A 14,514-nucleotide genomic window follows, 5' to 3' on the forward strand; every position below is an offset into this window, starting at 1 on the left:
TGAGACAAGGCTGCAGTTTGAGTCCAAATCTTTTCAACATTTATATCAATGAATTAGCAGACATGTTGGACCAATCTCCAGCCCCAGGACTCACACTATTTGACACAGAGGTGAAATACCTGCTATATGCTGATGACTTGGTACTTCTATCACCAACCAAAGAATGTCTTCAACAGAACATTAATAATCTGGAGCAATATTGCCATAATTGGGCCCTGGCAATAAATTTCCCAAAAACTAAAATCACGATTTCCCCCCCAAAAAACAGATGTCAGAAACACAAATATAAATTCACCCTGAACAGCACCTTAATAGGGCTTCAATAGGATTGAAACCTAATGTGTCGTGGAGGGGGTGGGGCATGTATTGGCAAAGGGACACTACTTGGCATGACAGGCCAAGATTCACATAATTTTACCATCAGAGCGTGCCAGTGGACTACTGTTAAGTATACTTTAGTGTGAAAGTGTTGGGATCTGGGACAATGTTTACCCAAACCCAAAATGAATATTTATGAGCAATTCCCCACACCCTACTACCCACCTGAATGCTTTTGTTTATTTAAATTTAAAGGGGTTGGGCAAAGGCCGAAATTGTGTTTGACAGTTACCCTTTAAAGCAGTACGTAACTGTGAGCATTTTCTTCAATGTTAAACCGCCTGAGTAAGACATCTTCGTTGATTCACCATCTTTGGTGAACAAGTGCACACTTTGGGAGGATGGAGAGAATGACAATTGGGACAGTATATGTGTGTGTGGTGCGCATGTGAGAGTGTGATCAAAGAGGATCCAGGGCGCCTTGTTTTCAACATTGATAGTTTACTTCAGCTTTCTTTTTTTTTACGGCACATTGGAAATGTAAGCAAATTCTATAAAAATTCAAACCAAACATGAACAGATAGGGCGAGAGAAACGGAATACACGCATACTGTTTAGAGAAACATCAGCTGTGAAAGACAATTTGATGGCGTTCCAAAAAAATGAATTGTCGCTTTGTGTCCAGTCTGATACAGAGATTTAAGTATACATACAGATGTGTACATTACAAAAAACACTGTCTCTGAAGAGTCAATCCCATTTTGTCCTCTCTCTGGAGCCAGTTAAAATACCCTTTCTGTTAAAACCAGGGAGCACAGCATGAACAAGGCTCAGCTTGGTTGCGCAAATCCATTTTTTAGTTGGTGGTTTAAATTCAGATAGCAGGATGTAGTCATGGGTTCTCGAAGTCTGACGACGTTCCGTCAAAGACGGAGAAGCACTTCTGGAACCAGTCGTGACGTGACGGGGGCAGCCCAGGCACTCTGGTACCCGGTGGAATAGTCTTTTTGTAGGGGCCTCAGGCGGCCTGGAGCTGTGGTCCCGGAGCCCCCAAACTCCCCTCTGCCAAGCCGTTAGGCCGGCTGCTGCCTGGGCACGGCACCTCTTTCCTGGGGAGGGATGTGGCGAATAGAGTATCCAACATCCCCAGAACTTCCAGGAGGTCCTGCTGGTAGTCAACCTCTCTCTCCACTAGCTCCTGGAGACGTACAAGCTGCCTGTCCACTACTGAAGACTGACCCACCACTGCCTGGTAGATGTCTGAGGAAACCGAGGGCAGGAGAATGACACACACACACCTAACAAACTTGAAGAATTTTTTATAGTACAACTTCAGTGCGGCAGCAGTACCCCTGGTCCCGCAGAGCCCACAACGGCATGCATGCGACACCCACACTGCTCAAATCATAGGCAAATGCAAACATTTTTGCCTAATAATGATTTGGCAGATGACTGCCTCATTAGGAATGGTAGGTTACAGACTGTTATGGATACTTGGTAATTGGCTGCTCATCAGTAGCTAACTAGAAATACATTTAAATGTACAAATCATCTCACTAGGACTTTCTGACAAGGTGGTGCTGATGTAGGACTAAGGTTGGGTGGGGGAAAGTCAGTCGACTCCCCCCTCCCAGGAAGTTGGAGCTTTTTGTCTTTTTGAAAACCCTGTAACTGTCATTTCTTCAAACCTAGTCTTAAATTATATTAAATAATGTAGCTAACACAGACGTCTGGTTTGATCCTAAATTAAATTGAGGGTCTCAAGGACATTTTTTAGGTTCAATTTAGGGGTAATGATTATTTTATTCAATCGCTGGTTTTTTTTGTGCATAGTCAAGTGAAAATGTAAACTGGCTTAATTTTGTTTGGGGAGAAAATTCAGAATAATTCAATTACTTGATGCAATGTAGTAGTTTAGCTTACTGTAGGCAATTTGGAATATGAAACAACGGTCTTTCTGTGAAGGACAGTATTAGAGGAACATCTGAGATGTCCGTTTCCATTCACGTAGGGACGCGCACTAAACTACTGCAACACCGCACATTTCCTTGCTCGTCAATGCGCTCGCACCTACTAACTTTTCACAGTTCCAAGCATGTGCAGGCAAAAAAAGTGTCCTTGCTTAGTTGACTAAACGCTGCAGCTAAATACCTTAGTTGTTATGACGCCTTGACCTCAAGCTGTGTGCATGGTACCAAATTCTGTGCAGGTTGGCAGGTCTGTATACATATTCAGAATAAATCAATTAAGATTTGTTTCACAAACTCACCAAGAATCATCTCAGTGGCGGTGACGAGGACAGGTGTAAACCTGGGATCAACTACATTCCTGTGAAGGAGAAGATAAAACAATGTCAAGACACATGAGCAGGTGTGCCGCAGTCTGGTGTAGTGGTTGTGCTGCAGACTCCTGACCACACATTGCCCCCTCTGGCCTGTGCCTGCAAATCTGTATCCCTCTTACCCGTCACTTTATCTCAAAGAGAAAATACCAATAAAACAATTACACATTGTACAAAACAAACACTAGGGAGTAGGTAGGCGCTGATTTGGAATTGGGTATTTGAGTGAGTGTTACCCAATCAGGAAATTGAGGAGTTGAGAGAGGTTCTGCTCGTCTCGTCCGGCCAGAGCGTTCTTCAAAGTTCCTCGGCGATCCAACTCCTTCATCACCGCCACCGTGATCTCAGGCTTTCTGTTCCTCCGCCACGACTGCGAGCACACACACACACTTAAAAAACTATCAAGATCGTACAAGATATTTGTCTGAGTTGCTGAGATCATCAGGAAAGTAATTGTACCTCCAGGGCGGTATCCAAGGCCTTGGAGATGTTGAATTTCTTCAGCTGTTTGTCGTATTTGGCCAGATGGCTCTTCACTGGTTTGCTGACAAGAAAGTCATCCTAAGGAGGAAGAGGTTCGATTTCAGGTCACTAGCTAGGTATCCATTCAATTGATGACAGATTTTCAGGTGAATATTCTAAAAACTGCATAAAGAAAATGTGCATTTTCCCGCCAGTGGTGTTTCCACCAAGGGGAATTATTGCAAGTAAAAATCAGTGAGTGATGATGTAGTGCAGACAATGTACTTTTGCGCTTAAGTTCTTATGTACCGAATAAAAATATAAATGTTGAGTTTATTTTTACAGGGACAGTGCACATTAATCCATCGCGTTTTCAATTCCACTGATAGATTTGTCACAAAAACTGTTGCGTTATTTAGCAAGTGTGCCTACTCTGATCATGGCATGTGCGCACTAGCCAACAGCTCGCAGATAGTGTGGGTAGGCTGTGCGGGTAAGCTAGTCTATATGATGAGAACATTATGAAAAAGAGAAAGAACATTTGTCAAACAGCAGTCAAGCGTAGATCATGTCACCAGAATTAGACGATAGTTATTGGAAAGCAGCAACAAGATCACCCTGTGAAGTTCATAAGTTATTTTATCTGTATGTAGGCTAATAAACTGTATGCTTTCCCGAGTCGTAGTGGGAGGACCACACACCATATGTGGTCCTCCTACTTATGACTCCAAGTTTACGTCAATAGGATGGATACTATATCAATACACATACAGGCTATCTGCAAGTTCCATGAAGTTGGATTTAAGACCTAAGACCTTTTAATGCCACTTGGAATGCAAATGAACACCAATTTTGAGATCTGCGCGCACTACACGCCTGCAAATATACCTCTCCAGAAATGAGCCCGTGTTGGCAAAAAGTAGTATTTGGAACGCCGACTTCGAGCCAGTCAGCGGTTTAGTTACCTCAACTTGCTCAATTTCCACATTATTCATTACGAGAGTAGTTGAGGTTTAGTGAATGATTTGCCCCAAATACAATGCTTTTAGTTTTGGAAATATTTAGGATTAACTTATTCCTTTGCTACCCATTCTGAAACTAACTGCAGCTCTTTGTTAAGTGTCGCAGTCATTTCAGTCGCTGTAGTAGCTGACGTGTATAGTGTTGAGTCATCCGCATACATAGACACACTGGCCTTACTCAAAGCCAACGATTGAAAAAAGCAAGGGGCCTAAACAGCTACCCTGGGGAATTCCTGGTTCTACCTGGATTATGTTTAAGATGCTTCCATTAAAAGAACACCTTCTGTGTTCTGGTAGACAAGTAACTCTTGATCCACATTATAGCAGGGGGTGTAAAGCCATAACACATCCGTTTTTCCAGCAGCAGACTATGATTGATAATGTCAAAAGCTGCACTGAAGTCTAACAAGACAGCCCCCCCCCCACAATCATTTATCATCAATTTCTCTCCGCCAATCATCTGTCATTTGTGTGTAAAGTGCTGTGCTTGTTGAGTGAATTAATTTTTAGACACAGAAAGATCCCCCTATGTTGAACAAACATTATCTGTACCAAAACTTCCGGTTTCCATCACAGCTGGCGTGATTTTTTGTTTACTTTCCTCGCATATAAACTGTGAATGGAAATGTGGTTTCGCATTTTTTTAAATTAAATATAAAAACCACTACTGAATTTATCAGGCCGTTCTACGGAGAGTTATCTGAATTCAAACGGTAAACTGAAAATAAGTCCTTGGAAAATGAAACTATATCCTTAATTGAAAATACATGCCATTAAACATGATCTTGTTGACTAACATATTTGTCAGGGGTTGTGGTTGGGATCATCAGTAGACAGATCAGTCAAGGTATCCCTCAACAGGCCTGTTGTTCATAGCATTTAGGATCCCAGCACTGAACGACTTCAAGGCTACCATCTCTATCATTAGTAGGGTTACAGTATGTATACTGACCATTAGGCTTGGGCTAAACACCATATACTGGAGTATTTGGAAAAAGCCACGGGGTTGTTTTTCAAAAGTATGAATATTTGTAGCTATTTTTTAAGTTAATTCATTTGTATGCGCTCTCATGGACTTCGGCAGCATATTCTCCGCCCATTTCCCGAAGATTTGCATTATGGGCCCTAGAGTACGGAAATAGTGTCCTCTGCATGTATACTTCATATTTTGACAAATTTAATACGACATCCGGGAACTTTTGGCATACTAACTATATCATACTATGACCAATAAGCATACTATATACTCAATTCACGTCACAAATAGTACAGTCAGTGTGGTTAGTATGAGTATTCGAACACAGCTCTATACACTGCAGCTTTCCAGAAACCGGGTTAAAAACCCCTGTAGTGAGAATTGTTCTTTGTAGTAGAATAAAACAGTTGGGGGACTAGGCACTTGCCTTTTTTGGGACGTAGTTTCTTCCTTTGACAAAGATGCGGTACACTGGCTGCATTCTCTGTTTTCCAACCATTTCCCGTTTCTCCTCAGGGCTCTTCCTATGTTTGATGCTCAGGACGCCATTGGTCATCCCAACGACAATGGACTCGTCATCAGGCTAAACATACAGACAGAAACCATTAGCCTTGTGACTTTATTAATATCTGAAAAGCCTTCATACACAATCCATAAATCAAACGTAATCCTAATAGTGTATTGCTCAGTCTCAGTTCGGGATTACTTGTAAACTTACAGCCAGGGCCAGACTGAGAATGGAGGCGGCGTAGTCAAAGTTATGAACCACCTTGTAGTTGGTTGTGTTATAGATTTTCACGTGCCTGCAGGGTAAAAAACAAACAAAAACGCATATTCATCTAATCAAGAGATCCATCAAAACATCCAATAATCTTTACAATAATCTCGTTAATAAATATGTTTGTCAGAGGCTGTTTCAGAGTTGAAGAGCTCATTTGTAGTTCAGTCGATGGATCACTCAAGGAACCTTCACTCGACATGCCTGCTGCAATACACACACAAACCTGTCTAGAGCTGCTCACACACACCTGTCGAGGGAGGCAGAGAGCAGTCTCTGTCCGTTGCTGCTGAGACTGAGGCAGGTGACGGTCTTGTGGTGGTTCTTCAGTGACACCAGAGGCTGACCTCCCTTCAGCAGGTCCCACACCTTCACATAGCGCCCTCCTGTGGGGGAAGGGGAGACAACAACTTGGTCTAAATGGTCTTTCCTCCATCAGCACAGATGTGACGATGTGATGTGAAGAGGGTGTCATGACTGTCCAGTGAGGATCTGAATTGGTCAGAAAAGCTTGGCAATAAATAACTTCAGCGAGACCCTCTCTCACCCCCTAAGGGGTAGAAGGGAGCTGGTGGAGGGGTTGACAGATCACACCCTGTTGTAAATCAAGGAGAGAACATTCCTCTCCAATGTTCACACAGGAATGTGCCTTTGTCTCAACAGACATTTCCACACCAAAACTCTAACATGTTCTAAAGTGAATACTGGAACAATATTTCTAACAAAGAAAGTGGGGAATGGGCAGAGGTGACCTAAAAAAAAACACTAATGTCACATGGGTTGTTATTTTCTGGTGTCATTAAACATGTTATAAAGGAAATACTGTAACTTGAAAAGTATACACACTGTGTGTGCCGTGTCCATCTTCTACATTGTGTATGAAATATGAAAAGTGTTTTTTTTTGTTAAAGAGAGGGATGTGATCTTAGCTACAATAAGAGGAAATTGTTTCTATGACTTTGTACGAGTAGTCAAAGAGCGTGTCAGCCTCACGAACAGCCCCTTTTGAATGAACTGTATAAAACGGTGGGTTAAGAATTAACATATCAGACCAGAGAGGCGTGTACAGCTCACGTCCAAAGTGGTTTGAACTCTAAAATCTCAACACGAGGTAGAGACGATAGTCACCCCCCGGACAATCACTGGTACAGCTGATTAGCTGTCCTATGTAAAGTATCTAGAAAAGTAAACTTAAGTGGGACCATTCTACTACTCTTCTCAAATCACCCTAGAATGCTACTCTCATCCTCCAATGGGAACCATCGACATGGCTGGCTAGCCTATCTTCAAAGAGGCAGCTTCAGGAGCGAATGGAAAGTAGAATAAACTCCGTAGTTCTGTTCAGGACTACACAACAAAGTCAACGACGGCAGAGGAGGACAACAGTAGAAGATAGGTGGGGACCCCTTTTGGACAATAAGAGCATTACAAGCGTTGGGAAAGGCCCAACCAAACCCCTTTCCAAGAAGGCTTGGTTCCGACACGAGATACGCGGCGAACCAAGGCATTCACACGTATACATTCATGATTTCTTACTCCAAACGGGCAGCGGTTCGTGTGCAAAGTAGTTTCTAAATCTACCAAAGTACTATGGTCTCTGTCCCTCTCCATGTCTTTTTTGTAAGAAGCCACCATATTGCGTCAGTCCGCTAGGGACCTGCTTTTAATGTATTAAGTGTGCATGTTTATCCTGTGTTATCATTTACTTAACTAGAAAATAAATTAAACCTATTTGTGTAGTACTGAATCATAAGTAAGGCTGGGGTTTAAAAAAGTAAAGTCATGATAAGCGGCACAAGTATGAGGTTAATTATATTATCCTGTAAGGGGGATATGGCTTAATATTGACAAGCACATCCTTATTGAACAATTTATCCTTTGTTGAAATTGAGATGTTCTCTCACTGGCCTACACACAGAACCCCATAATGTCAAAGTGGAATTATGTTAAAAAAATATATTTTACAAATTCATTTAAAATGAAAAGCTGAAATGTCTCAAGTCAATAAACATTCAACCCCTTTGTTATGGCAAGGCTAAATAAGTTCAGGAGTAAAAATTGTCTTAAGTCACATGGACTCACTGTGTGCAATAATAGTGTTTAATATTTTTTTTTATGACTACCTCATCTCTGTACCCCACACATACAATTATCTGCAAGGTCCCTTAGTTGAGCAGTGAATTTCAAACATATTCAACCAGTAAATGTTTCCAAAACTTAAAGCATTGTATTTGGGACAAATCATTCACTAAACCTCAACTACATCGTGTAAAAAAATGTGGAATTTGAGGTGACTAAAGTGCTTGGATTAACTGTCATGGTCAAAACATATTGATACAACAGGAGCTAGGATGGGGAGAAGTCAGTCCATAATAAAGTGCTGTTCTGAATTCTAAACAGCATTATCAACAACTAGAGTCCTGCCGGCCCTAGTTTTGTCAAACCTGGACTACTGTTCAGTCGTGTGTTTAGGTGCCACAGAGGGACCTTAGAAAATGACAATTGGCTCAGAACAGGACAGCAGGGTCCTGGTCCTTACATGTACACAGAAAGCTAACATTAATACATCTCTCATGGCTCAAAGTGGACGAGAGATTGACTTCATCACTACTTGTTTTTCTAAGAAGTGTTAACATGCTGAATGTACCGAGGTGTCTGTTAAACTACTAGCACACAGTTCGGACATCCATGCAAGACACGCCACTCCACAAGACATGCCACCAGAGGTCTCTTCACAATCTCAAGAACAGACTATGGGAGGCGCACAATACTACATAGAGCCATGGTTACATGGAACCCACATCAGGTAACTGATGCAATGTATTGGGAAAAGTGTTAATGGTGCTGGACCCCAGGAAGAGAATGGGGATCTCCTTAATAAATTCAAATACTACAAAGTATTGACTTTTGTAAATGAGATAATTCTGAATAAAACATTATTTATTTGTTTAATAGTTTTCACTTTGTCATTATGGGTAGTGTGTAGATGGGTGAATTAGATTTTTATTGTACATTTTGAATTCAGGCTGTAACAACAAAATATGGAATAAGTCAAGGGGTATGAATACTTTCTGAAGGCACTGTACATATAGGTAGCCTGGCTAGACATAACATAACATTTAAATCTGGGACAAAACTTTGTATGATATATTAAATTTGGTATGACAGATGGTTACTTAAGGCAAAAACAAAAGTAGGGTGGTTGGTCGGGCTTATAACGCGAACGACTAGCAACTAAAAGGTTGCAAGATAGAATCTCATCACAAACAACTTTAGCATTTTAGCTAATCATTTACTGCTTTTTTGCAACTATTTTGCAATAGTTGCAAAAATTGTAACAAATTGTACGCGTTGCAAATTTGTAATATATAATATGAATTGTAATTCATAACGTATCATACGAAATGGGTGATGGACATGCACAAATTAATACATATCCTACGAAACCTAACATACCATACTAAATGGAGTGTCTCAGATTTACATACAAAATAATACGAAATGCTCCGAGACCAGGTTGGTAAAGAAGATCAGGTAAGGCGGCTACTACTGGGACAACAATACCAGTGTGGTGTCTGGTCTTCATCTTGAGGACCACAAATGGTTATGGAACTCAAAATCACAGTACAATATTATGGTTATGCAGCTATGCGGTTACAGATTACCTGCTGAAACCAGTAGTCCTTCAGAGGGGTAGAGCAGAACGCTCTCCACGGGCTGGCTGTGGTCCATGGTCATCACACTCTTTTCCACTCTGGCATCAAACACCCTTAGTGTGTGGTCATAGGAGCCTGAGGGTGGGGGACAGAGACAATACACAGACAACACTATCAAGATAGATAGATAGATAGATAGCAAACCAACACTATCAAGAATGTATGGGTGTTTAAAGGGATAATTCTGGATTTTGGCAATGAAGCCCTTTACCTACTACTTCAGAGTCAAAAGAACTTGTGGATATCCTTTTAATGTCTCTGCATCCAGTATAAAAGGAACTAAGAGGTGGCTTCACAAGTCAATGCTAACTAGCATTAGCGCAATGACCCAGAAGACTAAAGAAACAGCTAGCATGCTAGCTCTTCCCATAGACTTCCAGTCAATACACCAACGCTAGTTAGCAATTGCGCTAATGCTATTTGGAAACTTCCTTAAAACTGAACGCAGGGACATAAAAATGGTATCCACAAGTTCATCCGGCTGTGGGGAAATAGATAAAGGGCTTCATTGCCAAAATCCCAAACTATCCCTTTACAATGGCTGGTAGAGGCAGTTGTGTGAAATGATGATTTCTGAAAACATGTCTTTGTATCAGTAACTGTGTTTCATTTCACCGGTTATGAAGATATCTCTGTTGAGTTTGCTGGTGGTGCCACAGCGGATATAGTCTGTGTGTTCCTTGTATGAGGTCAGTTCAGTGGAATTGGGGATGTCCCACAGGCGACAAGTGTAGTCGTCTGAGCCCGTCAGGATGTGATAACAGTCTGAGGTGAAATCTGTTACATGCACCCCCCTTGAGCAGAGAGAAACAGTTCAGTTAATTGTAGTAAAGAACATCAGAATAAGGAATAAAAAAATGGGGTCCAAAACATCCACACAAGACACTTGTCAGAGGCAGTTGAAACCATCAGTTTTAGTTCAGTTGATGGATCACTCAAGGAATCATCACTCAACGGGCCTGCTGCTGAGCTTAGCAATTTTATTTTTGCCCACTGATAGGGAAGGATTAGGGGACATTTTCCAACCAGACATTGGGAACCCGGTGACGTTGAATTGAGGACCTACTTTGTGTGCCCTTTGAACACCCTGAGCGCCACCTTGCCGCTGACATCAAAGAGCCGCACCACGGAGTCCTCGCATCCTGCCACCAAGAGCTGACCATCTGACCGGAACTTTCCGCTGTACGCCGTGTCCTTGAAGCGAGTAAATGTCTTGACTGGCTCCGTAGAAAACGGTCCGTAGATGTGGATCTGAAACAGGCAGCGGGTTTAGAATGAGTGAGGGACACACACACACAATTTCAGCTTGTGTAGATGGCAACCAACACTATCAAGACTATGATTGTTTAAGATGGCTCGTAGAGGCTATGGTCATAAATGTTTAGATCATAATTTGTAGTTCAGTCGATGGATCACAGAAGGAATCACTTTATATGCCATTGTCATCATGGATTTAATGAGAGGATATAGTTCAGAACCTAAATGAACCTCCATTGTTTTCCTAGTCTACTAACGTGTATGTGAATGGCAGTGAGACCAGCCTACCCGTGTAGAAGCAGTCACTGCATAGTTGTGTGGTGCCAGAGAGGAGAAGTCAATGCTTGTGACTGCTCCAAATTCCTTTATCTGGACTGGGGCCTGAAAAACATTCAACAACAGAGAAGAGTTGAGAGAACACAATCAAAGACAAATCAACTTCATCAGTAAGCTATTATTGTCTTGTTACTGCAATATGGAAACATAATAGCTAGTATGCTCATGCTGCCACCAACAACACATCGACAGTGTGACAGGCTTACCTTGTAGTTTTTCCAATACAATGTGTCCGGAGTAACTTTCTCTCCAAGTTTGGGATATATTGGGATTTTTGTGGATTTGAATGAAGCCATTTCTGTATGTTGACAAGGCTCCTCTTAATCTTCGTATAGTTTCCGCTCACCTAATTTATGTGAGGAACACATAAAATATGAACACTCAAATAAACCAAATCTAAAACTGAGCAGGCAGAATCACTACCTACAGCGTTGTTGTATGCAGCGCAGCATGTGCTAACTAGCTAGCTAGCTACCAAGTATTAACATTTTAAGTCTGCAACATCAGACAGCTTGGAGTTGATTATGCTTAAGTTAGCTACCTACTAGCGTCTACACATACTTAACGTACGGAAGTAACCTTTTTATTCGATCACTATTGAAATGGAAAAACAGGAGTATAGCATTGAAAATGGCTAGCTAACTAGCATACACAACGTGGTCCAATAGCGGTCCGCACGCCAACAAGATTTAACAAATACTTTTTCAAACAAGGTTTCTCACCTTTGGGTGATATTCCTTGACTAAACTCAGTAGATCGTAATCCAATTGATTCAATTCAGAAATAGGTTTGCGTTAGATAAACCAAAATGCATTCATGTTTAAAAAGTTATCACGTTGTTCTGTGCCCACAGGCTCCAGTCAAAGACAGTACAGTAAAGAGAGGTAGAAACTGCTTCTCCAATAAAAATCCCTGATCACACATGTAGGCGATGTCATGGCGACGTTGGCTAGCTAGGCTGACGCACAGAAACACGTCGTTGGGTCTATCGGTCAAACTGCGCATGTGCAAGCCGTCAACATAAAGGGACTATTTCGATATCAAGTTGTTTTTGACGAAAATGATAACTCGTCAGTTTGTCACTTTCACGCGGTTGGAGTAGTAACGTGTTAAAACTACTACTTTTCATTTCTCTCTGACTTCTCAAACCCGGCCTGGTCTGCTTTGTCTGTTTCACAAGCGTTCCCGGAAGTCTTGCGATGTTGCGCCTCTGGGTTTAGAAACTCTGTGATGCAGCCGTGTTTAAGATCTCCACTTCCGTAAAAAAAAAAAACGCTATTGTTTACTGTTTCATTGGCCAAACAACCATCTCCTGCCTGGGTAGCTGTCCACCGTGTATGTCCAATTGATACATTCTGGTCAATTTCAATTAGTTCATACGCTTATTTAACTCGATGACTCATTGAATAGCTAATTCAAATGTGATTCAGTTGATTCATTCATTGGCTTAAATTTGTTCTCTCATCTCCCTGTCAAACTTCATGTCAAAGTGTGTCAGTTCCTCACAAAAAGCAGTCAAACCATATTTAAATTTAACTATATTTTAATACAATTAAATACTCTACCAACAAAAAAGTAAAAATGTTAACCTTTATTTGGCTAGGCAAGTCAGTTAACAACAAATTCTTATTTGGTCCCTTACTAGACGTCCGAAAACGTTTGTAAAATTCACGGTCGGCGTCGGGCCGTGCGGCAGGGCCGGACCTACCGGGAAGTCATGAATGAACTTTGTCGGACATTCGGTTTCCGTTTTATAAAATAAACACGTTTTGGACCATTTTTCCGCTATCCCGGAAATTCCCACAAGAGGGCATAAGGAATCATATGGCAATTTGACTAAACATCACGAATCACGACGGGGCCTTATCTCGAAAACGGAAAATATTTTGAAGCCGAAACTTGGTGAGCGTAGGTTTGGCATAATTGGCAGTTGGCCCGGAACAAGATGGCGTCTGGGATTAAAGGTCCAAAATGGAAATAGAGAAATTATTTTTCCACTTCAAGTCAAAGTCAAGGAGCCTCCGGTGTCAATAAAAAAAAGAACCAGCCATTTATCTATCGTCATTTAAGAGAAACGGAACAATGACAAATTGGTGATGTTCACAAATAGGCGTTTTTTTTTCTTCAACGGTTACAGATCCAGTTGCAGGGTGTTCATACGAATCTTTTTAAAGTGTGCTGTGGAGCTCTGCGAGATTTCTGTGATTTTCTATGATTTTCTGAAATAACACACACATACTAAACCCTCCGTAAATAACTCAGTTCTTAACGTAAAGACTTAAAACTCAGGATTATGTAAAGGCATACCCCAATGAGGATATGAGTTTATTTATAGCTTCCTGTGCCAACCTGAAGTGCCTTAAATGGTGTCATAGTGGCTGTTTCCAAGGGTTAAAAAGGTCAGATCTTTTCAAAACTTCATATGTGTGATTAGGCAACCCCCATAAACTGTAAGTCAGTCATTTCTCCCAACAGATGTCAAAGAAAAGCTCTCACACACACAAACAGCAAGGATGGAGTGACAAAGTGTGGTGCTTAAAGACACAGAGAGCAGGCAATGGCATTACCATAATCCCTAGGCCGTGCCCGAGTTCAACGAGATATCCCGCTTGACCGTAGCTCGCTCGGTCTAGGCGCAGCGACCATTAGAATAGTAGGCCCAAAATGAAGCCTGCCCCACAATGTCATTTGCTTTTGGGTGACAGTGAGAGATCTGTTAGGGTGAGAAGAAAAATTCCACCACAGGAATGTTCCTAAGGTCCTCCCGATCTGTGCAAGCCTAACCTTTACCGTGTGGCATTAACCCTTAACAGTAAAACAGGGTTTTTTGATCTCACAGATTACAGTGACATCTCTCCCCATAGGAATACATTGCCTGCACCCCTAAATTCAACCTGAAGCCTATATGGGTTATGAATGCCGTATGAACCTGTCTTCGGTACCAGTCCATCAGGCCACTATGAGGTCTACCTGTGTTGATTCTAAGCTTCCTGGACCAACCGGAAGTGGTTAAAATCACCCTAAAAGTGTATGTCCATACCCTGCCTGCAGTTTGATAGACATAGTGCATTCAACCCTGTGTAAATCAGTCAATTCTTAACGTAAATACTTAAAACTCAGGATTCTGTAAAAGCATACCCCAATGAGGATATGTGTTGATTTATAGCTTCCTGTGCCATAATTGGTGTCTCAGGGGCTGTTTCGAGGGGTTAAAAAAGTCTGATCTTTCCAAAACTTCATATGTGTGATTAGGCAACCCCCATGAACTGTAAATCAGTAATTTTTCCCCAAAAAAATCAAAGGAAAAA

The 14,514-nt window shown here is 41.5% G+C and overlaps 2 protein-coding genes across 2 annotated transcripts in view; one reads left to right on the forward strand and one right to left on the reverse strand.

Annotated features, from left to right (window-relative positions):
* The window catches only part of il12b2 (interleukin 12B 2), a 105,596-nt gene that overhangs the window by 36,174 nt on the left and 54,908 nt on the right, over positions 1-14,514 (forward strand). The window lies entirely within an intron of this gene.
* Positions 803-12,634, reverse strand: utp15 (UTP15 small subunit processome component). Its single transcript, XM_021606655.3, has 13 exons — positions 11,929-12,634; positions 11,413-11,552; positions 11,159-11,251; positions 10,680-10,864; positions 10,229-10,407; positions 9,563-9,688; positions 6,148-6,283; positions 5,838-5,922; positions 5,547-5,702; positions 3,119-3,220; positions 2,896-3,029; positions 2,588-2,646; positions 803-1,578 (listed from the first exon to the last, which is right to left on the reverse strand). The coding sequence occupies exons 2-13, from the start codon at positions 11,500-11,502 to the stop codon at positions 1,337-1,339; spliced, it is 1,587 nt and encodes a 528-aa protein (XP_021462330.1). The 5' UTR covers positions 11,503-11,552; positions 11,929-12,634; the 3' UTR covers positions 803-1,336.

The sequence above is a fragment of the Oncorhynchus mykiss genome, chromosome 6, assembly GCF_057628025.1.
Source record: "Oncorhynchus mykiss isolate SJ-2025 chromosome 6, ASM5762802v1, whole genome shotgun sequence".
NCBI classification, from domain to species: domain Eukaryota; kingdom Metazoa; phylum Chordata; class Actinopteri; order Salmoniformes; family Salmonidae; genus Oncorhynchus; species Oncorhynchus mykiss.

Bases quoted from the DNA above. Each gene is read 5' to 3' on its own strand.
- utp15 (XM_021606655.3), bottom strand. From the start codon at position 11,502: ATGGCTTCATTCAAATCCACAAAAATCCCAATATATCCCAAACTTGGA. The intron at 10,408-10,679 runs GTAGGTCCTCAA...TCTCTGCTCAAG, and splicing joins GTGTTCAAAGGGCACACAAA to GGGGGTGCATGTAACAGATT. The intron at 3,221-5,546 runs GCAAGTGCCTAG...CTTCCTCCTTAG, and splicing joins GAAACTACGTCCCAAAAAAG to GATGACTTTCTTGTCAGCAA.